Source organism: Necator americanus, chromosome I (assembly GCF_031761385.1).
Source record: "Necator americanus strain Aroian chromosome I, whole genome shotgun sequence".
NCBI lineage: Eukaryota > Metazoa > Nematoda > Chromadorea > Rhabditida > Ancylostomatidae > Necator > Necator americanus.
This window is the reverse complement of record NC_087371.1, coordinates 16,700,355-16,725,030: the sequence shown is the minus strand read 5'-3', so window position 1 is coordinate 16,725,030 and position 24,676 is coordinate 16,700,355. Positions and strand designations below refer to the sequence as shown.

The window sequence follows — 24,676 nt, the reverse complement described above, 5'->3', positions numbered from 1 at the left end:
TGTTGGTCGTGCATCCATGCGTCTCTACGAGCTAAAAATATGCTCATTTCAAAAAATATTGTCATCCTTGTTCCACATTTGAGTAACGATTTATCCAAAGAGAGATCGAGTCCTTTAAAATAGTTTTGAATGAGGAAAATCTTATCATCATTGCTAATGATGAATCGCTAGTACATTTTAACTTTGGATGATTTGAACAATGGATCAATCAACGGCGATCGAACTATATGCTTTGAAGACAAAAGGATTGCGCTTAGATGAGGAGATGGATAGCAAATAGATTTGATAACACACGAATATGGTGGGCTGAGTTGCTCATGAACCTCTGGAGATTAAAGATCATTTAGAAGTCTTACGATAGGTGTAGATTGCCGACGGTTCAGAAGCTACCTACCAGCGCTTCCGATCTTTGTAGGTATTTGTTACCAATCAGATTGTTCTAATCTCTCGTCGATCAATATTTATGGTTCGAAACGTTTCGCTGTGAATTAACTGGATAATTCTGAAGTTTGATCGAAGAGGAATTTTCCTACGAAAGAATGAAGAGATCGCTATGCTGCTCGCCTGTGTTCGAATATTGTTCGCAATATTCGCCTGTGATCTTTACTGCTGAACACTTTTCAGCTACTACTCCTAGCATTTGTCTTCTTTTTACTACTTTTTACTCTCATATATATCCAGCGGTCTGAGCGTCCGGCTAAAGCAAAACTTCAGAATTTTGTGGTGTTCGCTTCGCTCGCCTTCACTGTTCAATAAAAATGAGACGTAGTGGCATTTTCTGTAGAGTTGGATTAGTATTTTTTAACAACGATTTCTTAGTTTTTTTTTTAAATAATTTAAGCATTGATGAAAGTGTTCTCAATGCGAAGTACCACATTTAAAGAGTATTCAAACTTGATTTTACATCTTCTTTCCTTATCCTTATGGTATCAAACAGCATGATAATTGTTAATTACATTGTCTTTAGAGGCGCATGTGATGTTTTTTTTTAATCACATTGGCCTTTTTGTTCGGAGAGATCTCTTACACGCCAAACAATTAATGAGGCATACTGGATATCTCTGAGCGAAAATTTTCAATCGGAAGATAGTCCTTAACATTCTTACTGCACAGCCTTTATTGAACGACGGTGACTATTACCTACAGGTTGAATGAGGTTCTTCACAACATGTGAGTCGAGTGTGTTGACATTAGTCAACGATGCAGTTGATTGCTTCACCTCTACCATTCCTTCTACATTCTACTAAATTCAGTTCTTATCAACATTTCTAGTAAATACTGTGTTAAACAGGCAACAAATCTCGTTAACTTTATTATCAAATAGATGTTATTCTCTTGAGACATCATTGTTTTCTCCTATGAAATAGTGCAGAAATGATTTCTAAAGTGCCAAAATTTCATGACCTTCTAGACTGGGGCAGATTTGATGCGATCAATTGTCGGATCTATCGAAAGAGCTTTGTTTCTTTAATCGGGCACATTCTCTTACATCGTCTGGCATGTTCTCGAATTCTGGCGTCGCGACATGTTCACTGGATCCAGCTCCAGGCGCTCTATCTGCCCCATGCTGCTGCTCAGGTCTTTTTGCAGGTGTTCCGCTATCATGTGTTGCAGTCGGTGGTATTCTAGGACGCGGAACTATGGGTTGTTGTGCAACTGGATGTGTTATTACAGTTGGCGCCATTTGCTTAGGTTTCGGTGACGGTACTGTGGTATTTTTCCATTTTTGTGGCGCCACATTGGCTAATGGTTGTCTGAGAGATGGCGTTTTTTCTTGTGGTTGAGATATCTGAAGGAATGATTACCTTAAAATGAAAGAAAGTACACAAATACGATGGAAACCGAGTTAAGCTATTACTCTAATTCGCCTCTGCCTAAACAAACCTTTTGTGACCAGTCTCCTTGTAAGGTTATCTTAAGCTTTTATAATTCGATATGGGAATGTTATTTTCGCTTCATTTTTCTTCTTTAAATCTCACTAATTAACGGAGTCCAAACATTTTCTACATTTTCTGAAGAGTGGTGTGGGAGTCAAAAAGAACGAGTGGCAAATTCGAATTGAACGCTCTCGGTCACATACAACTTTGTATGTATTGTTGAAACTCACCTATCGTAACCGAATTGTCTTATAAATTTTAAGTTTATCTAGCGCTGTGGATAAGTCAACTTCTCATCTTGTTTTGGAGTACAGTTCTTCATGTACTCGTTGATCTAGTGCTGTTCAGTAATTTCCAATTTAATTTAATTTTAATTCAGTCTCTGATTTCTAACTCATCGAACCGAAAACTGTTGAAGCGAAAAATTAAAATAAATTAAGTAATGAGTAGTATAAGCAGTGATATTAAGTAAAGTAAATTACCTGTTGATTTTTTCCAGACAACGATTCAGCTGATTTTTGTACCACCCGTCTCTGTGAGATTTTTTTGATGGATTCTGATGATTTCTAAAGCAGTTTTGAGGTTTCCTTTACGTATATTGTTTAATCGTTTATGAATAAGGTTAACGCTTGCTATATTCACCGTCGATTCCGCAGACTTCTTTTTGTGTCGTTCTTGTAATGGTTTTTCCTGCAAACAGTTCTGGTTTTTATGTTATGTTTTACAAAATTTACGACCAGCTGAGAAGTTTTTTTTCTCCACAACCGTGCCTGACATCGTCAGACTCCTCGTCCGACCCACGTGACCTGTCCTGTCCGATCCTGTCGGACGCGCATCGTGGCCTGCGGTTGCAGAATCTCAGCGCCGACTGTTTCTTTCATCTTGGTAGCTTCTGTATTTTACGAAGTATTGTAGAAATTGTGAAAGCGCATACCGGCAGAGATACTATGATATTCAATCGGTTTTAGTACTTTGTACCCTTACTTCTGTGCTCGGAGCCACAAAGACTGCAGTTTTCAAGGAGATATTTACATCATAATACAACATATATCTCTCGAAAACAAAAGATCAAGTCGGAGTATATACGTCTGTTCTTCAAGCCCATCATACCTAATTTTCTAAGACGATCGTTGTAGCTAGTCACCGTTAGATTTGCTGACATTCTTCTGAACAACATACGGATAAAAGTATCTTGCACCTTTTCGAGCTTCGCTATGTGCTTCTTTTTTGAGGGGCTCCAAGTATGAGAGCCATATTCAAGATGAGGTAAGACGAACGATTTGTATAAGCGAGTGAGAATAGTTGGATTACTGGTGTGGGCAATCCGAAAAAGCCGAAAAAGGGAAGAGTATGCTTTTCGTACAACATGATCAATGTGTTCAGAGAAGTTAAAGTTATCACCGAGAAAAATTCCTAAGTCTCTTACAGATTTACACGTGTTAAGAGTTACTCCATTCACACTATACCCAGCCACATCCCCTTTACCTAAATGCATGTCCATGAAAGAACTGGCGGTTTCAACTCACATTACGCAAAAATTCAGCATAAAAACTTTTCGCTTATGTTCAACAATTTCTTCTATAGAACTGCAAGATGGTTGGAACTCTTATCTTGTGATGTTCTTAAAGCCGAACACAGTAGAATATTCAAGATGAGTTTGAAGAAAGTTGACATACGCAGGTGTTTGAGTACTGATGTCTAACAGCATGCATCTCTTATTCTAGCAACTTTCAGATGTCTGGTGCCATTTGCTCAGTATACGGACCGCTCATAGATTCCCACCACTAGTAGTTCTTAGTTGTTTACTATATCCCTCTTTTCATTGCTCTCCTTCTCATAAATCTATTCTTTTTTCAGCTAACTGCATGGCCAGTCCTCGCATCCTTCTGACCCATGAAGCCTAACTCGCTCACTGAAGCTCATTCACTAACAAGGATACTAATATCTTATGATTTGATCACTTTTTTAAAATGTTCCGTCATGTTGCCTCTTCTCTATACTATCTCTAAATAACCTCATCTTATCGACTTCCGCATCTTCTAGCTGGTCTGGTCTCGTCTAGATTGTGGTGGTTAATCGTTTGAGGATCACGAAAGTTAGTGGACCCTCTTCGCTCAAGGTCTCTCGTCAGATTTACTCTATATTGCAACGTGCTCCTGCTGGGGCTAAGTTGTTCGTATCCCGATATGTTAAACAAGCCGTTAATGTTGAGCGTTCTGGATTGAGGGAGTAGATGTCATGAGAGGACTCTTCACTTTCTGGAGTAGGAGAACGACATGTTGATGCGTTTCCGCCACGAAAAGGACTGCGTCAGGCCCCACTGACAATGAGTTTGCCGAGTTTTTCTTAACTATCCTGACATAGAAAAATGTGTTTTTTTTCTTTTTGGTGCACTATCTGTGTATGCGAATAAATAAATGAATAAATATATATATTTACTATAAAAGTCACAAAGTCACTGGCGTATCAATCCACTTGGGATGCGCCAACGCGTTTTTATAGAAATTTGAAATTTTAAGGTTTTGAAAGGGGGGTGGGCTAAAAAAAAAATTTGGGGGGGGAAAGAAAAAAAAAAATTTTTTTTTTATCCTCCCAGACAAGTCTGGTACCAATTTATCGACCCCGGAGGGATGAAAGGCTTGGTCAGCACTGGGGCGGATTCGAACCCTCGACCGTGTGGCTACAACGGACCTCTAACCGACTGCGCCACACCCGCCCCTATATTTACTATATAACATTGGAAATTGTGACGTATGTTCCGACTTACAAGTGAATTTGGCGTTGATTCAGCTAATGATGGTTTTAATCTTGGCCCTTCTTTGGTGTTTTTCTCCTGGAAAATTTACATTCAATTCCATTAGAAATTTTGTCATAAGATGATCGGATGAAAGCTTCCCCAAAAGTGATTGATCAACAAATGTTCTGTGGTAATTGGGTTTTTTTGTTGTGTATATGAAGTATGCACATAAGCGAAAAAGTATGGGATGAGCTTTGTGCTTAAACTGTTTCTTTCTTAACATTGATAGAAAATGAATTTGGAATGTTATTGATTAGTGTAACACTTGTAATACGCCTGGAAAGATGTTTTATTTATTCTTCCTAACCCCAATGATATCCTCCCCTTTACTTTGTTGAGCAGAATTATTTTTGTTCTGTAAGCGATTATTTGTATTTTTCCTGCAATCTATGTCCAATTCCGATGCGGTTCATAGGTAAATATTGCACATAGTAACGATTAGAAAATCCAGCGAGCAGTAGACAAACCTGCGGTCTTACCAATTCTGCAGAGCATGCTTTTGTTGCTTGTTGTTTTGTTGGTTTATCCTGAAGAGCTCAAGTCTTTGGTTAGGTTTATGCCAGAATTCGCGGAAACTTCTTGCCTTTGGTAACATTCATTGCTTTATTACAGTACCAGTGTGAATGCCCGACTAAAGCCGGACTTCAGACTTTCAGTGGTGTTCGCTTCGCTCGCCTTCACTCAACGAGAATTAATAGTAGTTGCATTTTCGGTGAAATTAGAATTTGTTTTTGTAGCAGCGCCTTTTTTAAAATAAATTTAGGCGAAAGATTTCATAGTTTTCTTTCTCACGGGTCAGTTCTACATCTGGAGAACATACAAGCTTCAGTTTTAAACACGGTAACACATAAAATGACGTGAACGACATCATCGGACTGTGAAAGAAAACGTTCCACTTCAGATCACATAAACATAGTGGCTCAGTGCACACACACACACACACACACACACACACACACACACACACACACACACACACACACACACACACACACACACACACACACACACACACACACACACACACACACACACACACACACACACACACACACACACACACACACACACACCACACACACGCACACCCACACACGCCACACACACACACACACACACACACACACACACACACACACACACACGCACACACACACGCACACACACACACACACACACACACACACACACACACACACACACACACACACACACACACACACACACACACACACACACACACACACACTCACACACACACACACACACACCGCACACACACCGCACACACACCGCACACACACCGCACACACACCGCACACACACCCCACACACGCCACCCACACACCGCACACACACCGCACACACACCGCACACACACCGCACACACGCCACCCACACACTGCACACACACACACACACACCACACACACACACGCACACACACCGCACACACGCGTGACAGACTAAGCCCGTTATTACATAGCATAATTATTGTTGATGACTAATCCCCGATAACTGATTACTCACCACTTTCGGCCATGTAGGCAATTTTGAAGGAACAAACGATTCAGCTGACGCTTTTCTTGGAGCTATAGCTTTGTTCTTTGCCTGTAAATTATGATTATCCATCAGTGCATACTTTCCAACTTCTTCGCCGCTTCAGCCGACTAGGTGATCTTGCATTTTTTACTGGAGTTGAAAGAAGTAATAATCCAGGAAGTTAGTGTGAAACGGTTTCATGATTACATTGATTTAGATCCTCTTATTTCTGGGAAGTGAATCACTCTATAAAAGAACATGAAGACTTGAGGGATGACGACTTTCCTTCGCTCGAACCTATATCTAATTGAATAATTTCTTGCTTCTTTAACGTTAAACAACTGTTACATCTTTGGTGGGGCACTGATTTCAGCTATTGGAAGTGGAGCGGCTTGTTTGCTGCCAGTCCTAAGAAACACCTTGAAAAAGGACGAAATTAAGCGAAAACCGAACGTTGCAGCTGCAAGAGAGCAATCATTCTATGTTTTTCACTTTCACAGGAAACGGAAACGCACATTTTGTGCAACATGAGGTTTTCAAGCTTTGGAAGTAACTGTTAACTTGCGCGTAGACATGTAAGAGTTCAAATTAATAGGTAGCATAACTACTAATATAATTGCATACATCATTTCGTTCTATACCAGTGATCTAACGCTATTCGTAGAATTTTCGTAGTTGTTATGCAATAATCGATAATGCTCCTCCAAATATGCTCACCTTTTGCCCCGCAAGACTTTCACGGGACGATATCTTCGAGGCCAGTTTTTGAACGTTCGTGTCCTAAAGTCGCCTGTTATGTGATTTTAGAATTTGACTTTTTCAATGACGCACTCTCTAACGGCTTATTTTCCAAATATTTTTTAAAGGCATCACTCCAGGAATCTGGAGTGGTACGGATTTCCGGTGGAGTATTCGTATACAGGATCATAGATTATTAAGAGAAGGGTGATTCCGTCCATTTCTTCCTAATCCGCAGGAGACGGCCCGGAAGATACGGCTTCGAGCGTTCCGGCGCACTATTTCCCACAAGAAGTTCGATTGGAGCGGGCCAGCCTTGTGCACGCGCGCATCTTCCGGGGCGTTTTTTTTACGGCAATTAGGAGGAAATGGACGGAATCACACCCCTCTCCATGATCTACTATCTCGTGTACAAATACTCCGCCTAAAATCCTCACCACCTCAGATTCGTGGTATGCTGCCTTTAAAGAAAACCAGCATGAAGAACGCTTCAAAGTGGCGTTCGACAGATTCCGATGTTTTATTTTTCTTCCATACAGTAGGCTGGGCTTTGAAAGTAGTTAGGAATCGCGGAATCTTCTCCCTAGAAGTCCAAATATCGATTGGATCAAGAACACTAGAAGGATCTGTTTATCCTACGAGATAACTCTTCACGCCTATGGAATTGCCAATTGCCACTGTATAGAGTGAATATTATTATATGTGCAAAAACCCCGTTTGTTAGACGGTCTCTCCAGTAAGCTTTTTCATTACGTGAAAATTGCTTTCGTTGTGTAAACTAATATCTCGAGCGTTGCCGGTGTGTCTGTTTTCTATAAGATGTAATTGGCAGATGTAATTGCTATTGGTCTCATTTTTCCGTGGTACGTGGAAAGAGCCCAGATCTTAGCTACTAGCGAGAAGAACCCAACGTTGAAAATCTCTTTGAACGCTTCTATTGACAATGTACAAGAGCGTCGTGTAGCGGTTGATTTTCGTTTGCTTATGTACGCTGCAGCGTAAAGTTCACTTTCTCGATGAATTGGTAGCAAATTTAACTGGAGGAAAAAAAAACAGATCTGGTACACAGGCTAGCCACCGTAAGTATAGGCTAGTTACGTTCGTACACCTCAAACGATTCTGAATTGAAGTGAATGCGGTGGCGCATCTCAAGCGGATTGATTCATCGATTGTTTCATTCTTTATCCTCTTGAGCACCCAACTAATACCTCGTTTCAGTTCCCACAATGCGGATTTGCACTTTGCACTTACACCTAACTGATGAATGTTAACTATGGTAATTAAATTTCTGGTGCTTCATCGGCGCGAAGCTTCTTTATCTTTTACCCCTACGTTTTCTGTCGATTTATTTCAATAGAACCGGTTCACGATAACAGCTCACAACTTATTTTTGTAAAGTCTACTCACCTTGCTCGTTTTAGGCTGATTCGTTGCACGCTTTGAAAATAGGAACTTTCCTTTTTTCTGTAACATTGCTAGAAGTTATCGCCTTTTAAGTTGCGCACGGACCGATGGTGTAGGATGGTACTGCTTTTCTTCGGTACTATATTTTTGTCAGAAAATCTTAAAAACTATTCATCACTGCATTGTTATGCAGTCATTCATCACAAGCTCGAAATAAATGATGATCATGTCTGCATATTGCACATATTGCATTGCACATGTCTTGAGGTTATTCGATATAATTTTCCAAGTCTTAAAGGCAGCATACCACGAATTTGAGGTGGTGTGGATTTTATGGTGAAATATTTGTACACGGGATAGTAGATTATGGAGAGGAGTGTGATTCCGTCCATTTCTTCCTAAGTGCCGTAAAAAACGGCCAAGTAAGTGTGCACAAGGCTGGCGCGCTCCAATCGAACTCCTTGTGGAAAATAGTGCGCCGGAACGCTCGAAGCAGTATCTTCCGGGCTGCTTTCTACAGCAATTAGGAAGAAATGGAAGGAATCTCCCTTCTCTCAATAATCTACGATCCCGTATACGAATACTCCACCGCAAATCCGTACCACTCCAGATTCGTGGGGTGATGCCTTTAAGTTCCACCAAGGTTGAGTTCACTCGTCAGATTGTTAGACAATCGCGTTAAGATGAAGTTAGGCTGCATAATTGGTAATACGAAGTCTTCTCCCTGGGTAAGTGAAAAGTAAGTAGTTTCGCACAATTCAGCAAGTGTATTAGGTGGGCGAACAACCATCTACTCGAATTTTCGGTTGAGGTAGTGTGAAGGGGCATGAAGAACAATAAAACTTCTACAATATGTTATTATGCCCCCCTCACATCACATTTTCTATCGTCGAGGTGGTGCAATATTGTGTAAGTTTAAAGTTACACGTTTCTGGCGTGACCATAAGTCGAGTTATTAATTACTACGGGCCCAAATTACATGAAAAGTGTTTAAGACTTATTAAAGATTCTTAGAGGATTTACGCACTCACTCACCATCACTCCATTTCCAAATATCGCTACTGAGGCAACACTGATTGATGCGGAAATTGTGGTTCAGGCAAACCATCGCACCAGAATCAGACTTTTTGTGGTGTTCGCTGATCAATAAAAACTAACCGTAATGGGAATTTATGTGGAATTATATTTGTGTTTTTCTAACAACGCTTTCTTCCTCTTTTTTATTATAAATAAAGGCGAGAGATTTCATAGTTTCCTAAACGCGTCGGTTTTACATTTAGAGAACAACCAAACGTCTGGCTAAAGCCGGACCTCAGGCTTTTTTTGGTGTTCGCTTCGGTCGCCTTCAACAGTCAATAAGAAATAACAGTAGCGATTTTTTTAAAATTAGAACTGCTTTTTTTCTATCAACGTTTTCTACAATTTTTTTATCCGAAAAAGTAAGCATAGGTGAAAGATTTTATGGTTTTCCCCTAAATGCGTCAGTTCTATATTTGGAGAACAATCAAACTTGATTTTACATCTGTGTTTCTCTCAAACCTCCACAATTTGGAAACATTATTCGAAGTATGAGTTTCCTCCGTTCTCAACTATTAGTGCAGCATGATGCGCTAACATGAAATGACGTGAATATCACTATCGTACTGATAAAAACAACGATCTACGAACGCATAAACTGTTGGATAGTATGTATTGTATTTAACCAGCCGTTCGCGTGTGTTTCCTCTCTTTGAAGAAAAGATATTAGCAACATCAGGGAGACATCCTGGGAAATAGATATGCGAAGGAACTATAGAAACCCATTCTATCGCGTTGGGGCTCCCGCGCACCAATTCGACGCAGTGGAACCCGTCTCTCCCCCACTCTACAGCTTTCTGGCTCCGGTGCACGAATTCGACGCCACAGGACCCACCTCACCCAATTTTACCGCGTTGAAGCTGCAGCGCACCAAGCCGACGCCATGGTATCCGTCTCCCTCTCTTTTTGGAATCTCTTGACTGAAATACACACATACACAGACGTACACAAGTGACAGAATAAGCTCGTTATTATATAGCATGATAGTTTGCAAATTTGAAAGTACACATTCACATAAAAGTTTATTTACTCTCACTAACATATGAAGGAAACTAATTTAATTTTTGGACAACAGTAAAAAGGCAGGTGCACGGCGATGGTTCGGCCCCTCACCAGTACAGAATTTTGCATCAGTGTGTGTGTGTGTGTGTGTGTGTGTGTGTGTGTGTGCGCGTGCGTGCGTGTGTGTGTGTGTGTGTGTGTGTGTGGAACGAAACTCCAAAAATGAGGTGCTACGGGTCCCGCGGCATGGAAATGGTGCGCAATAACTTCGTGTGCATGTCGCAAAGGTAAATGGGATGTTTCATGGCCGTGGCCACTGGGCGCGTGGTTTTTCACCTTTATGGCTCCTCCGCGTGTCTATTTCCTTCTTCTTTCGCCTCAAGTTGGTAGCATGCCTTTCTCAGAAAGTGTAAATTGCATGCAAACGGCTGCTTAAATAGTGGCGAACAGTTTACATTACTTGACGTAGAACGTTATCTTTATCAGTAAGATGGTATTTTACACGTCATTTTATCCCAAAACATCATTCTTTGATAACTTTGGGGGAAACAAAAAAAACCATGTTTTGAGTAATGCTTTCAAATTTTGTCTATAATATGTTGGTAAGGAGTGTATGAAGCTGAAGTTTGAATGCTCTCCAAGTGTAGAACTGACGCGTTTAGAAAGAAGACTATGAAATCTTTCGCCGTTATGATTTAAAAAAAGGGAAGAAAAATTATTGGAGATACACAAGTCTAATTTCATAGAAAACGGCACTAATATTAATTTTCGTTAATCACCGAAGCCGGACATTCAGTCTGGTATATATATATATATATATATATATATATATATATATATATATGTATATATATATATATATATAATATACCAGTCCGAATATATATTACATTATTATATATTAGATGCATGTACAATATATATTGTACAATTTATATTATATCTATAATATTATATAACCAGTATGACTTGACTGACTTAATCGGTGGACTGATGTGATCGTCTGACGCGATTACCCGTACCTTCGCCGAGGTGTGCCGTCCTTGAACATAGCTATGCCCAACCTTCTCGATTATCTGTGAGAGCTTGCACGGAGTCAATCCATTCGTCGCTATTCCATATCTTGCGAAAGTTTAAGTCTCGCCCGACTGTCTATACACGCCGAGTGTTCTCAGGTCCTCTTTCACCACCTTAGTCCAAAACTTCCGCTCTTGGCCAAGTGGCTTCTTCCAGCTCGAACCCAACAAACTCCTCAGAACTCGGTGGACAAGGCGATCTGCCGGTCTTTTTAATATATCTGACCAAAGAAGCGAAGACCACTTTCGATGGTAGCGCAAAATGTTGATATCTTCCACATGTCATCCGCCGGTATACAACATCAATTTCTACGTGAAGATCCTCATGGTGGCATACACTAGGCCAGAAGTAGCTAAGCAGCGGTCTAATCAGCTTCCTTCCCGTGCAATCAAGCCTCTCCATCAACGTAAACGGTGCAGCCCGAGTCTCCGATCCGTACATCATGATGGGGCGAATTGCGGATATGTAGATTCGCAGCTTGACTTCGTTGGTGATGAGGGTCGACCACAGACATTTCGTTGAGGACTTAAATGCAGAAATGGCCTTAGCGCACCTTTGCTGAACATCTCTCTCGTAGCTGCCGTTGTTCTTCAGCGTACAGCCCAGGTAACAGAACTCATCGACGAGTTCTATCGGTTGTCCGTCCACCCTGATTCCCGTTCGTGGTCTCGAGGAGATCTACATCTGCTTGCATTTATCAGGGTGTAGTAGACGTAATCCATAGGCTGCACCCAACATCGATACAAGGTTGACAACATGTTGCTGCTTTCCGCGAATATAACGACATCGTCGGCGTACTCGAGGTCAGTCAAGGGGCACCCTGATGGTGCTAAGACAATGTCGGCAGGACACTGGTCGACTGTTCTTCGCAATGTCGTCGATTGCGAAATTGAACAGAAAGGTCCTGCCACTGCTTCTTGTCTTACTCCTGTTACCACTTACCAAAGGTGTTGTATATCCAGCTGGTGCTCGAACTGCAGCAGTTATTCGTTGATTCATGTCATCCAGCAAGTGAACGAACTTTCCTGGTACTCCATCGGCGCGGAGACCGTTTAGAAGACGCCCTCGGTGAGGAGAGTCGAACGCGGCTTCAAAGTCCAGAAACGCTAGTTGCATTTGCTTCGAATACCGCTGCCAGATTTCGATCACACTTTTAACGAAGAACACTTGGTCAATCGTAGATCGGCCAGGACGAAAACCAGTTTGCTCATCTCGCATTGTTTCTTCGCGATGTTTAATGAATCAGTCCAGGATAATGCGCTCCAGTACCTTGTTTATAACACGCAGCAAAGAGATTCCTCGATAATCCCTTGGGTCCGTGACAGATAACTTCTTGTGGAGGGGAATTATGATGGCGTGTCTCCACGAATCAGGTATCCTTTCGTTTATCCACACTGAACGGATGATCTTTGTCATCTCAAGATATTTTAGCATTTCTGCGCTAATCCAGTCGTCTCCACCAGATTTTCCATTCTTCATTTTTTGAATACAGACTAGAACCTCCGACTCGGTCGGTGGCTCCTCGTTAACCGCATATGTCGGTCTTACGATAGCGTGCCCGAGTTCAGGAGCTGACGGCGCTTGCCGGTTCAGCAAGGTCTTGAAGTGTTCTCTCCAAATTGAAAGGGGTGCTTCACCGACAGCTACTCCATTGGCAGTGTTGAGGACAGGAGAACATCTCTTCATTTTGCCACTATACTGTTTTAGTAGAGCATAGGCTTTCCGCGGGTTCCCGTCCTCTCACGCCTTCTCAAACTCCATCGCTCTTGGCGTCCACTCGTTATCGCGGTCCTGTTGCAGTTGACGACGCAGCTTCCTTCTAAGACGCTTTTCCTGGTTGAAGTCACCAGCGCTGGGCGCGACACATACAGAATTGTGTGTGGATTTTGTTTCCGCAGATGCAAAGGCAAACTTCCTCCGCGGCAATAGAACCGGGAGCGTTTCCCTTGCAGCGTCCTGGATGCACTTTGTGAAGGAATCCGCATCGCTAAGCTTCTTCCTGGTCCGTACTCCAACATGAATAGACACACGTTGGCGGAATTTTCTTCTGCATTCATCGTCTTTCAGACCTGCCATGTCGATTTTCGGTTGAAGAGGAACTCCTCGGTTTCTCTTGTGGAACCGTAGCTTGAAGCTGAGAAGAACTGGACGGTGGTCAGAGTCGAACGCGACGTCCCAAACAGCTCTAGATTTTCGGATATCTGACTGAGGAATGTTCCTCGCCAGAACGTAGTCGAGCTGAAATTTAAGAGTCCTCATCTTCCGCTTGCGCTGCTCTTCAGGCGTTAAAGAGGTTGACCCCTGTCACGTGAGCTGATGGCGTCGATAATTCCTCTTAAACGTGGAAGCGATGATAAGGCCCGTCTGTTCGCACAAGTCGACCAGACGGTCACCGTTGTCCGACGTGCGCTCCGCTGCATAGTACCATTTTCTTAGCACATCGGATTGCTGTTCGAGTTCCATCTTCGCATTTGCGTCGATTCCGACAATGACCACCTGCTGGCTTCGTATTTTAGACATTAACGCATTGAGTTCATCATAGAAGGCGTCCTTACTGTTGTCCTCAGCGGTCTCCGTAGGTGCGTGAGCACTTACGATCCAGAGTTTTTGTCCTCTGCTATCCCGCAGTCGTAGAAAGGCGCATCTAGACGACGTTGAGCCAAATTTCTCCACCAGGTTCCTGTAATCGTTCCTCACAGCTATCGCGCAGCCACCTACTTTGTCCTCATCAGCATCGCCGCAGTATGTGGTGTAATTTTCAATGCTGATGACGGGCCGATCTCTCATGCGTGTTTCCTGCAGTGCAGCAAGAGGCACACAGAGATATCGCAGAAGTCTGGATAGAGCGGCTTGTTGGAGTTCACTCGATAGTGTTCGGCAGTTCAGCGTGATGAAACGAATGGTTGTTGCCAAAGATTCCATCCTCCCTTCAGGCAGTTGACCTTTCAGGTTATGGGCTTTGGCGGTGTGCTGGACGACAGCACTTTTTTGCAATGTATGGGAAGCTTTCGCCATATAATAGCTCGTACGTTCCCAATGCGTACACTCGAACGCCTGATTGCGTTTAGTTAAAGCAGGGCTACCACGTGCAGGTAGCAATCAGACTCGTATACGCAGCCCCATATATATATATATATATATATATATATATATATATATATATATATATATATATATATATATATATATATATATATATATATATATATATATACTCATACACACGTGACAAGGCCTGTTAATAAGTTGTAAAATGATCAGAGAATTGCTCTTATGACCTCATTCTGCACTAACAATTGATAGTGAAGCGCTGTTGTCCGTCCTCTCTCTCTCTGGTTTAGCTGGTCCATTCATTGGAGAATTAAGGCGGCAACGATTATACCAAAAGTAAGAAAAGAAAGTTGTGGATAATTATCAATGGTCAGTGAGTTTCACTAAAACTATTGGAAATCTTGGCGCAGTTTAAGCAAATCAGTTCACTTAGCAACTATTCCTTTTTCCTAAACTTTCAGATATCGATCCATGCGCGAATATTGAGTGAGAAAAGTGCAAAAATACCTTAAATGAAGATTTACGTCTCTCCACTTTACGCTTTGAACCAGTCAGCGATCCTGCTTTCTGTGCTTCCACTTTACGCTTCGAAGTGTTCCACGAAGTTCCTTTCATTGGTTTTGCGTCGTATTCATTCTCTGCGTCCGACGGTCGAGCGGGAGCTACATGTTTCGGTAGGAGTCGTGGCTCTTGAACTATGGAAAGTTCAAGTCCTTCTTCTTTTTCTATACTTCTTGCTGTGTGAACATCAGCCGAACCATGCGTCTCGTCAACGTCTGACTTCTTCCCCACCCCGCTCGGATTTGTCCAGTAGTCAATGATTTCGTCAAATTCGTTACTTTTTGGTTTAGTCTGGTTTTGGTTGATTTTCTCCTCTTCGTCCGATGATTTTTGTTGCGCCTTCTTGTCTTCTTTTGATTGCTGTTGGATTTTTCCAAACCTATTTCGCGTATCCGATTGTCCAGCTCCTCCTCTTTGCCGAACTGTTTTCTGCGTGAGATCTATGGGCTCGTTTGATTCACGGCTACGGCTTATATTAGAGGTCTCTGACGAGCGACCCGTTGTACTACTTAATCCTGCTATCACAAATTTGGAGACCTGCTGCCCATCGTTCTGCTCCTAAAAAAACAGGTTTCTATAGCTCATTAAAAAAAACAACTCCAATAGAGTTGAGTAAGCGGTTAAGTAGGGGCTAGAACTGCAGCCGCTAAATCTTTCTGAAAACGCCAAAGGATTCATCATATTCACAGTTTTTCTACAAATGCAACGCGGGATGTGAAAAGTCGCATCCAATGTAACCATTTTGTCGCTCTTGATTTTCCGCGTGGGTTTGTAAAAGACAGGAAGAACTCGCGCACTGCAAAAGGTGTTTGAGCGCATGTCCCTAGCATCGTTTGACGCGGAGAGCTTACGTTTGCCTTCCTCTTTTACGACTTTCTTTAGTATGAGTGCGTCAAAACACTGAAAGCGGCTTTTAAGGGCTGTACAGAACTACGCGAAGATACAACAAAGGAAACGTTTACGGTGAAGTGGAAGTTTCAATTAGTACAAGGTAAGCAGAACGGATTGATTTTGGACTGATTTTGTACTAACAGAAACTTCTTCATCAAATAGCATATCAAACTGAGAATTAAGACTGGGATTTGCTGGAAACCAAAACAAATTTATATTTGATGCCTTTGAATCGGTTGGCGGTTCTTCTTTTCTCTTCTTTTCTGATTTAGATTTTTTTTCTCTCCTTTTTAAGCGATCTGATTGTTCTTCTTTTCTCTTCTGCCCTTTTTTGGATTTTTCCTTTCTCTTCTTCTCAATGTGTTTCTTTTCAAACTTTCGATGAGACAACCCTCTCCCTGCTTCAATTCTTTCTTGCATAGACGACCTATGCGAACCAGCCACTCTTCGACAACACAATGCTATGGAGTTAGCTATTTCTTTTAGTGAATCCATAGCATTAATTATTAATGTAACTGAAAAGAGAGATTATTTTAGAGATTTGGATATTTTTATATTGTGCACAGCAGCACACCACGAAGCTGATGGAATGGATCTTTCCATGAATAGATGAGGTTAGGAGTGCGCATGGATGAGGTTAGGAGTGTAGTAGTGTGAGTATGATCGCACTCAATTCTCTCTAGCTGTCGAGAAACGGCCTTTTTGTCAGAGGGTCACGGGAACAGTCGTTGGGCACCTACAGCCGGATACAGTAGGATCGCTAATTCTTCGACAGAAGACGAAAAAGACGTGGACCCGCGTCTTTTTCGTCTTTTTTCATAACTCGCCTCAATTTGATCTTTATTATAAGATCGGTACATAAATAGATTCGTGAGCGCGAACTCTACCTATTGAATTTAGTTAGAACTTTCAAGAACTATCAAAGAAACACTTTTCCAAAACATTACCTGTGGGTACACATTAACAAGGCTGAGTCCGAGATAATTGCGCCCCAAGGATATATGATTTTTGACGTGAACATATTTTTTGAAAGGTGAAATGATGGTAACATATTTGTAATCTACATAATATTGCGAACAATTTAATATCTCTCGTAGCTATAATTCCGTGACAATGAAGATTTTGTAAATTTGACTAAAGTGACATGTTTCAACTCCAGGAACGACCTACATTACCAGCCTAAAGATTATTTTCTTACAAAATCTGCAAGAAAACTATTTGTTGTCGGATGACCTCGTCTCTTGATTTTCCAGCTCAACAGAATTCTGTGTTTTTTGCAACTAAAGTTACAACTTCGCTATTTTGGATTTCTTACTCTCATTTTTGTCAGTTTGTAAATCGCTGACAAATTAAGTCGCCACCTGTTCGGCAGTCGGCACAATACAATAGAGAGCAGTTTTCGTCCTATCATTTGTTGTGATTTTTTCTATAGTGTGTCTCAAATGCGGTCAGATTTGGACCTGCAAAGATATAAAACTTTTTATGTGTTTTTACAGAAAGCTTATTTTTTGCGATTCATTGGAAGTTTCTTCAAATGTCAAGTGGATAAGTTCTTCAGGAGAAAGAGTAAGAGAAGAAAAAGTTTTGTGTCTTTCAAATTTTCATCAGAAACTATTATACTTCAGCCTGTATGGAAGGTTATTGTAATCCAGTCACGCCGACCCACCAGATACCTTAGGACACACCTCGAGATACGGCTGTGTTACCGCATTGATTACTCCATTTGAAAAGGATAGAATAACTACAGAGAAGAATGTTCTTTTTACAAATGAAATTTTTCGAGATAGTCTGCTTTATTCTTGGAAATTGTAAAAAAATCTTTGCAAACCCTTGAAATTGAAGATTCTGATATGTAATTGGGGCTCCGTCTTACTGAGCTGCTAATCCTTGACTTAATCCTGAGTTCACACTTTGGTAGTTCTGTTCATGTTTGTACTTCACTGATTCTTCATTTTTCTTCCTCATTCGTAATTTGTCATTTGCTCCATTCCAGTCATCGTACAAACATTCGTTTAAATATAATTATTTCTTTGACTTGATGATTTTACATCAATTTCGAAAAGCGAAGAATGCAGGTAAAACCAAAAAAGATAAAATGGATAAAAAAGGAATAGAACAGGCAATTCTGAAAAATATCGTTTTGCAGGTATGACATTCTTCTCTGTAGTTATTCTATCCTTTTCAAATGTAGTAATCAGTGCGGTAAAGCAGCCGTAGCTCGATGTGTGTCCTAAGTTATCTGATGGGTCGGCGTGCTTAGATGACAACAACCTTCCATAGAGGCTGATGTAGTTTCTGATCAGAATTTGAAAGATACAGAAATTTTTGAAATCTACACCATTCAATAGATCTCTTCCTCCTGAAAAAAACATATCCACCTGATGTTTGAAAAAACTTCCAATAAATCGCAAAAAATAAGCTTTCTGTGAAAACACATAAAAAGTTTTATATCTTTGCAAGTCCGCAGTTTTTCAAGCGCGGCAGTGAGTCAGGTGGCGGCAATTACTTGCTCTTGCATTTTTAAAATGTATTCGCATTTAGCCTTAATTGACGCTTTTTCTCCTTGTTCATCCATTTTATCACATTCTGTGTATCTGAGGTTCTTTTTTTTTACAATTATCACTCTTTCATTAACATTCTAACCTTTCTCACTTAGCAGTCTTCATTAATTCACTTACTCCATTCTTTTCAAACTTTTTTTTTAAATACTCGCACCCATATTCCTAACTTTTATCAACTTTAACCATTTATTTTGCTGTGAGCTTCCTCTTAGTCTCTTAACCCTCTGATTAATCCTCTCTTACCTCTCTTACCTTTTCTTTTCTTTTTTTTTGGCGCGCTTCTGTGATTGATTGCTTATCGATGTCAATTCGGTAGGTCAAACTTAGATCGAATCATGCCAGCTAGATCTACTCGTGTTGCAAAAAGACAAAGTCCTTTCTCTTCACAAGCTACCTCTGGTATTGAGACGCAAATGGTAAAATCTTCTCAATCAACAGAACAGGACTACAGTGGGATGTCCGCATCAGATCTCATCAGCTATATTGCTGAACGGAACAAAGACCCTGTTATAGGCAAAATGCTGCCAGTGCGTGATTAGTGGTCTGCCTGAGTATGGAAGCCCTTCGTCCTCCTCAGAGAGGCTGGACGACCTTGAGGTCAAAGTCAGCAGTGCAAAAGCTGTCGCCCGGTTGACCCCGGAAACCTAATCCCTCTTGTCCGCACCCCGTAAAAATCGTCCTCCCGTTTCTGTTTTACTGGCGTCGCACTCTTGCTAATGCGCATCTACTTCAAAGTACTGGTTTTCCCAATGTTTATATATGCAGAAATATGACACCTGATGAAAGGAAGTGTGAAGTATGAACTAAGACAAGAGGCGCGGGAACGTAACAAAGGTAAAAGAAAGCGAGAGTGGGTGGTCTATCGTGACGAACTGTGGCACATTTCTGGGAGGAGAGGAACATCGGGAAACAAATAGAGCTGCTCGGTGTCCCTTCAACATTAGATTCATATTTATCCAACACACGTAATATTGTCAATAAAATTCATGATTTGCAAATGTTTCTCTGTTCGTACAAACCTGATCTAGTGTTTATAACTGAAACCTGCTTAACTACTAAAATCTGAGATGGTTGGTAATCTACCCTATAATGGCTATCGTTCTGATCGGTCCATGAAAAGAGGAGGTGAAGTTTGCGTTATTGTTAAGGCCTTTATTAGTGCCCAGATCGGTACTCCTAATTGTGATCTGAAAGCTGACTTACTCGCGCTGAGATTTTCTGCCCCGACAATGTGTCGCAACTTCGTTTCATATTTGTTTACCGTCCACCAAATAGCTCTGCTGATGATGATAAAAAAACTTGCAGAAGTACTCAGCAACCTTGCTGGTGTAAATCATCATGCAATCACGACTTTAATCTGCATATAGACTGGGTCAACTCTGTAGCATTTAACTCAGCTTCATCGCTTTTCTTAGATTTCTTTTCTAATGCAGGCTTAGTTCAAAATACGAACCTGTCTACCCACTCCGATACAATTCTTGACATTATCCTTACCCCTATATCTATGCTCTTGATTTCAAGCTTCTTCCGTCGCCAGCCCCATCCGACCACGCTCTTGTCCAATTCAAATCACCTGTAGCTATGTCCGCACTTGGAATTCCTACGCCCAAAATTTTTTTGATTCTGACTACTTTTCCTTGAACAATTATTTTTCTGGCGTTGAATGGTTTGCTCCAATTGATCAGTACTCTTCATGTTCTGACATCTATTTCGAATTCAACAAATAGGTTCACGAGGGTCTGGCCAAATTTGTTCCTTTTCGATTTCCTGGCTCTTTTTTCTTGAAACTACCACGTCAAGTACAAACTTTGTACTCTCAGGGGCAACGTCTTTTTGAGGAGTTAGGCTACCTTCTACTTAGTTCAACTGTACAAAAAATATATGTTCTGACATTGACTTCCACATAAGGAAGTACCTAGCTTATTGAGAACGCCGCTTATCGCGCAGAAAATCTATGACGCCTTTCTATTTATACTTAAGGCAGAAAATGAAGGTGAATGGAAAGCTCCCGAGTCTTGTGAATCAGACAGGAGCTACATATGTTACCGATGGAGATAAAGCTGAAGCTCTGACTATGCATTTTGCCAATGTCTTTTCTTCAAACTGTGGCGATACCACTCCAGAAGTTGTTGGCATAGCTCCTGTCCAAAAACAATGCAGTAACATGTTTTTCCATTCTACTGATATCTATAAATACCTCAAATCTCTTAAGCCGTCGGTTAGTGAAACATATGATGCAATCCCACCTATTGTATATAAGGAGTGTGTTGCTAATTTATCTCCTTCTCTAGCTCATATCTTTAACATCTCAATATCATTAAGTGAAGTTCCGGAGGTCTGGAAAAACGCCATTGTCACACCCACTCCAGGTACCGAGTGGCTGAATAATTACCGTCCTATTGGCTTACTACAACGCCGGTGAAAGTAATGGCAAAAATAATCAGGGATAAACTATTATCTTAGCTAGATACGTTTAATCTAATTCCCACCCAACGACATGGGTTTATTGGAACTGCCTCGACAACTACTAGCTTAATTGATAGTGTCTTTGACTGGTCTCTACCTTTGAACCAAGGTAAATCGATAGACATAGCATACGTTGACCTGTCAAAAGCTTTCGATAAAGTATGTCACTCGAAACTGATTTTTAAACTCCAGTACAGGGGATACGGGGCCATATTTTAGATCTGATGATTTCTTATCTTAACATGAAAAGTATGGCCATCAAAGTTGACCACAGGTACTCACCCAAATTCCCTTGTTCCAGTTTAGTTCCACAAGGTGGAGTCCTGTCCCCTCGTTTCTTATCTACACAATCGACCTACTAAATGTGCTCAGAACTTCTTCGCTTCTGAGAGTCCAAATGTACGCTGATTACATTAAGATTTACGGCATCTATGGTTATGAGAATTACCATGAAATAGGTACTGCACTTCAAACATCACTAGTTAAGCTGTCTGACTGGGCTCCTTAATGGGATTTGCACATTAACTACGACAAGTCCTAGTTATGCATTTAGGTAAAGGGGATGTGGCTGAGCATAGTATGAACAGAGTAACCCTCAACACTTGTAAATCTGCAAAAGACTTAGGAATTTTTGTCGATGATAATCTTAACTCCTCAGAACGTATTCATCATATTGTACGAAAAGCATACTCTCCCCTCTTTCGACTATTCCGGATTGTCCACACCAGTAATCCAACTATTCTCACTCGTTCATACAAATCGTTCGTCTTACCTCATCTTGAATATGGCTCTCATACTAGAGCCCTTCAAAGAAGAAACACATAGCAAAGCTCGAAAAGGTGCAGAATGCTTTTACCCGTATGTTGTTTAGAAGAATGTCAGCAAACCTATCGTTGACCTGCTATAATGATTGTCTCAAAAAATTAGGTATGGTCAGCTTGAGGAGGAGACGTATACAAGACTTGACTCACCAAAGAAGCTTTTTGCTTATGTCTAATAACTTCTTCTGTAGAACTGCAAAATGGTTGGACATCTTACCTCGTGATGTTCTTAAAGCCGAACACAGTAGAATAAGATGAGTTTGAAGAAAGTTGACTTACGCCGATGTTTGAACATTGATGTCTAACAGCATGTTCTCTAATACTAAAAACTTTCAGATGTCTACTGCCATTTGCTCAGAATGAGAGCCACTCCTAGATTCTTTCCAATAATAGTTCTTAGTTGTTTTCTACATCCCTCTTTTTCTCCCCTCCTTCTCATAACTTGTTCTTTTTTTCAGCTAATTGCATGACCAGTTCTTACGTCCTTCCTATCCATGAAGCCTAATTCGCTCACTGAAACTCACTCAATAACAAGAATACTAATATCTTGTGATTATGCCCCTTTTTATTTGTTCCGTCATGTTACATCCTCTCTCAGCTGTCTCTGAATAACCTCATGTTACTGGCTTTCGCATCTTCTAGCTGGTTTGCTCTTGTCTAAATAGTAGTGGTTAGTCGTTTGAGGATTACGAAAGTTGGTGAACCCTCTTAGTTACAGATCCCTCATCAGATTCGCAATGGATCCCAACGTGCTCCTTCTTGAGCTGAGTTGGTCGTCCAAATCTTGACATATAGATAAATAGACTGATGTTAAGCGTTTTGGATCGGGTGAGTAGATGTCGTGAGAGGATTCTTCACTTTCTGGAATAGGAGAACGACATGTTTGACGCGTATCCGTCACGAAAAAGACTGCGTCAGGCCCCACTGACAATAAGTTTGCCGATTCTTCTTTGAGTGTTTTGACATAGACAAATGTGTTTCCTTTTTCTTTTTTGGTGCACCATTCGCGTATGTGAATAAATAAATAAATAAATTAATTTGACCGCAACTGAGACATATTATAAAAAAATCAGAACAAATGATAGGACAAAGACTGCTCTCTATTGTACAACACCGCTACTAACTTGTGTCCCAAAATCCATCGCCGACGGATTAATCCGTCGCAAAACGTCGGAATTCTTGGATGTGGTCAAAATTAAATTTTGAAAATACCATTCGAAAGTAAATGAGCTGCTGATTTCAAATATACTTCAAGAATTCACTTTAGACAAATGTGTGGCCTGAAAACGGGCAAAGTTTCCTCAAGCCCCGTCAATTACTTTCACACCTCCGCAATCCTGCCATTGGGATATCCCGCGGATACATCTCCATGGAAGGAAGGGGTGTTCATAGGATTTCCGCTTATTTCTCGGAATTGGACAAAATGATCATTACATCCGTAATTGAGAGGTTATTCAGAGCATTTTGGTACCCCACATCATATGTTGGTCCGAAATTTCCATTCTCTTCAGAAATTCACGAAAGTGCTCCATCGAAGATTAATAAAAAGCCATACTTTTCAAGCTATAAAAAATCTCCTTAGAAATTTTTAGCGAACAACTTGTGCTTGACAATAGTTTATATTGTAAGTTTCTAGCTTTGAAAATGTCTAGTTTTTCCAGTGTCATTACTCTATTTCGTTATTTGGTCCAATTTTTGAACATCTGTCAACAGCTTAGAATGAACGCTTCTGTCTCGCGATTCAGTACATGCCTAGAACTCTTCTTTCTTGACAAGAAGTGAATTAGGCGCTAACATTGGATGACAGCTGGTCATGGCTTTCGAGCGACCAAATTGGGGAAATTTTCGTCTTCTTTCACAAACGGAACTTTTTGCAGCCTCTATGAATTCTTTCAGTACCTCAAATAGCCAGTTCTTCTCACAAAAAGACGCTCTTTCGAATGATGTTGAAATCACTTTTATTTACAAACTTCAAAATTTCAACATTGACTCCGCCCTCTTATAGAGCAAGCGATATTCTATAGCTGGAATGGTTATCACGGCCCAGGCATGATGCCAGGCATCTCACACCTTCGATACGTGACTCCTCTGGCGATTCTTCGTCACAGAGAGACAATAATGTTTCAACACAAATGAACGGTGACGACAATTCTACACAGTTCTTAGTCATATTAACTATACAGCTTCTTCAATTTCACAAGCTTTCGGAAAGAAATACAAACAAAGGAAAGAAACCTTCTGAAAAAGGCAAACATGTAACAAATTAAAACGTTTTATGGAGGAAAAAATAGGAACTTCTCAAATTTTTGAATTTTCCGTCTTGCAGTTTAATTCAAATAATATCCACTTCTTCCTTTTCTTCCCTCTAATCTTTTTTTATTTCTTAGTTTAGTTTCGTCAGTCATTTTTCTTCCCAGTCGTTTCAAATTATCACTGCTGTTTTTATGAATAAGAATAATTTTATGAATGTGTAGAATTGTCGTCACCGTTCATTTGTGTTGAAACATTATTGTCTCTCTGCGACGCCGAATCGCCAGAGGAGTCACCTATCGAAGGCGTGAGATGCCTGGCATCATGCTTGGGCCGTGATAACCATTCCAGCTATAGAATATCGCTTGCTCTATAAGAGGGCGGAGTCAATGTTGAAATTTTGAAGTTTGTAAATAAAAGTGATTTCAACATCATTCGAAAGAGCGTCTTTTTGTGGGAAGAACTGGCTATTTGAGGTACTGAAAGAATTCATAGAGGCTGCAAAAAGTTCCGTTTGTGAAAGAAGACGAAAATTTCCCCAATTTGGTCGCTCGAAAGCCA

General features: G+C 40.9%; 5 protein-coding genes across 10 annotated transcripts; 1 reads left to right on the top strand and 4 right to left on the bottom strand.

Annotated features, from left to right (window-relative positions):
* Positions 1 to 1,432: 1,432 nt before the first annotated feature.
* RB195_005817 (uncharacterized protein) lies at positions 1,433 to 12,732 on the bottom strand (the record flags this gene model as incomplete). Of its 5 annotated transcripts, XM_064178562.1 has the most annotated exons (10): positions 1,433 to 1,789; positions 2,360 to 2,443; positions 2,520 to 2,567; positions 4,645 to 4,710; positions 5,142 to 5,201; positions 5,290 to 5,349; positions 6,205 to 6,285; positions 6,934 to 6,996; positions 8,362 to 8,418; positions 12,457 to 12,630. In XM_064178562.1, the coding sequence occupies 10 exons, from the start codon at positions 12,628 to 12,630 to the stop codon at positions 1,433 to 1,435; spliced, it is 1,050 nt and encodes a 349-aa protein (XP_064035598.1). The 5 variants fall into 5 exon arrangements, with proteins under 5 accessions (XP_064035598.1, XP_064035599.1, XP_064035601.1 ...); XM_064178565.1 differs by lacking the exons at positions 5,290 to 5,349; positions 12,457 to 12,630 and having other exon boundaries at positions 8,362 to 8,427; XM_064178566.1 differs by lacking the exons at positions 5,290 to 5,349; positions 6,205 to 6,285; positions 6,934 to 6,996; positions 8,362 to 8,418; positions 12,457 to 12,630 and adding an exon at positions 5,258 to 5,269.
* Positions 12,733 to 12,756: 24 nt separating this feature from the next.
* RB195_005816 (uncharacterized protein) lies at positions 12,757 to 13,200 on the bottom strand (the record flags this gene model as incomplete). Its single annotated transcript, XM_064178561.1, has 1 exon — positions 12,757 to 13,200. The coding sequence occupies one exon, from the start codon at positions 13,198 to 13,200 to the stop codon at positions 12,757 to 12,759; it is 444 nt and encodes a 147-aa protein (XP_064035596.1).
* Positions 13,201 to 13,254: 54 nt separating this feature from the next.
* Positions 13,255 to 13,773, bottom strand: RB195_005815 (uncharacterized protein; the record flags this gene model as incomplete). The annotated part of the gene is made up of 1 exon (XM_064178560.1): positions 13,255 to 13,773. One exon carries the CDS (start codon positions 13,771 to 13,773, stop codon positions 13,255 to 13,257), a length of 519 nt encoding a protein of 172 aa, XP_064035595.1.
* A 45-nt stretch (positions 13,774 to 13,818) lies between these two features.
* RB195_005814 (uncharacterized protein) lies at positions 13,819 to 16,646 on the bottom strand (the record flags this gene model as incomplete). Of its 2 annotated transcripts, XM_064178558.1 has the most annotated exons (4): positions 13,819 to 14,484; positions 15,073 to 15,684; positions 16,243 to 16,532; positions 16,592 to 16,646. In XM_064178558.1, 4 exons carry the CDS (start codon positions 16,644 to 16,646, stop codon positions 13,819 to 13,821), a joined length of 1,623 nt encoding a protein of 540 aa, XP_064035593.1. The 2 variants fall into 2 exon arrangements, with proteins under 2 accessions (XP_064035593.1, XP_064035594.1); XM_064178559.1 differs by lacking the exon at positions 16,592 to 16,646 and having other exon boundaries at positions 16,243 to 16,437.
* Positions 16,647 to 20,565: 3,919 nt separating this feature from the next.
* RB195_005813 (uncharacterized protein) lies at positions 20,566 to 21,000 on the top strand (the record flags this gene model as incomplete). Its single annotated transcript, XM_064178556.1, has 1 exon — positions 20,566 to 21,000. The coding sequence occupies one exon, from the start codon at positions 20,566 to 20,568 to the stop codon at positions 20,998 to 21,000; it is 435 nt and encodes a 144-aa protein (XP_064035592.1).
* Between the last annotated feature and the right edge of the window lie 3,676 nt (positions 21,001 to 24,676).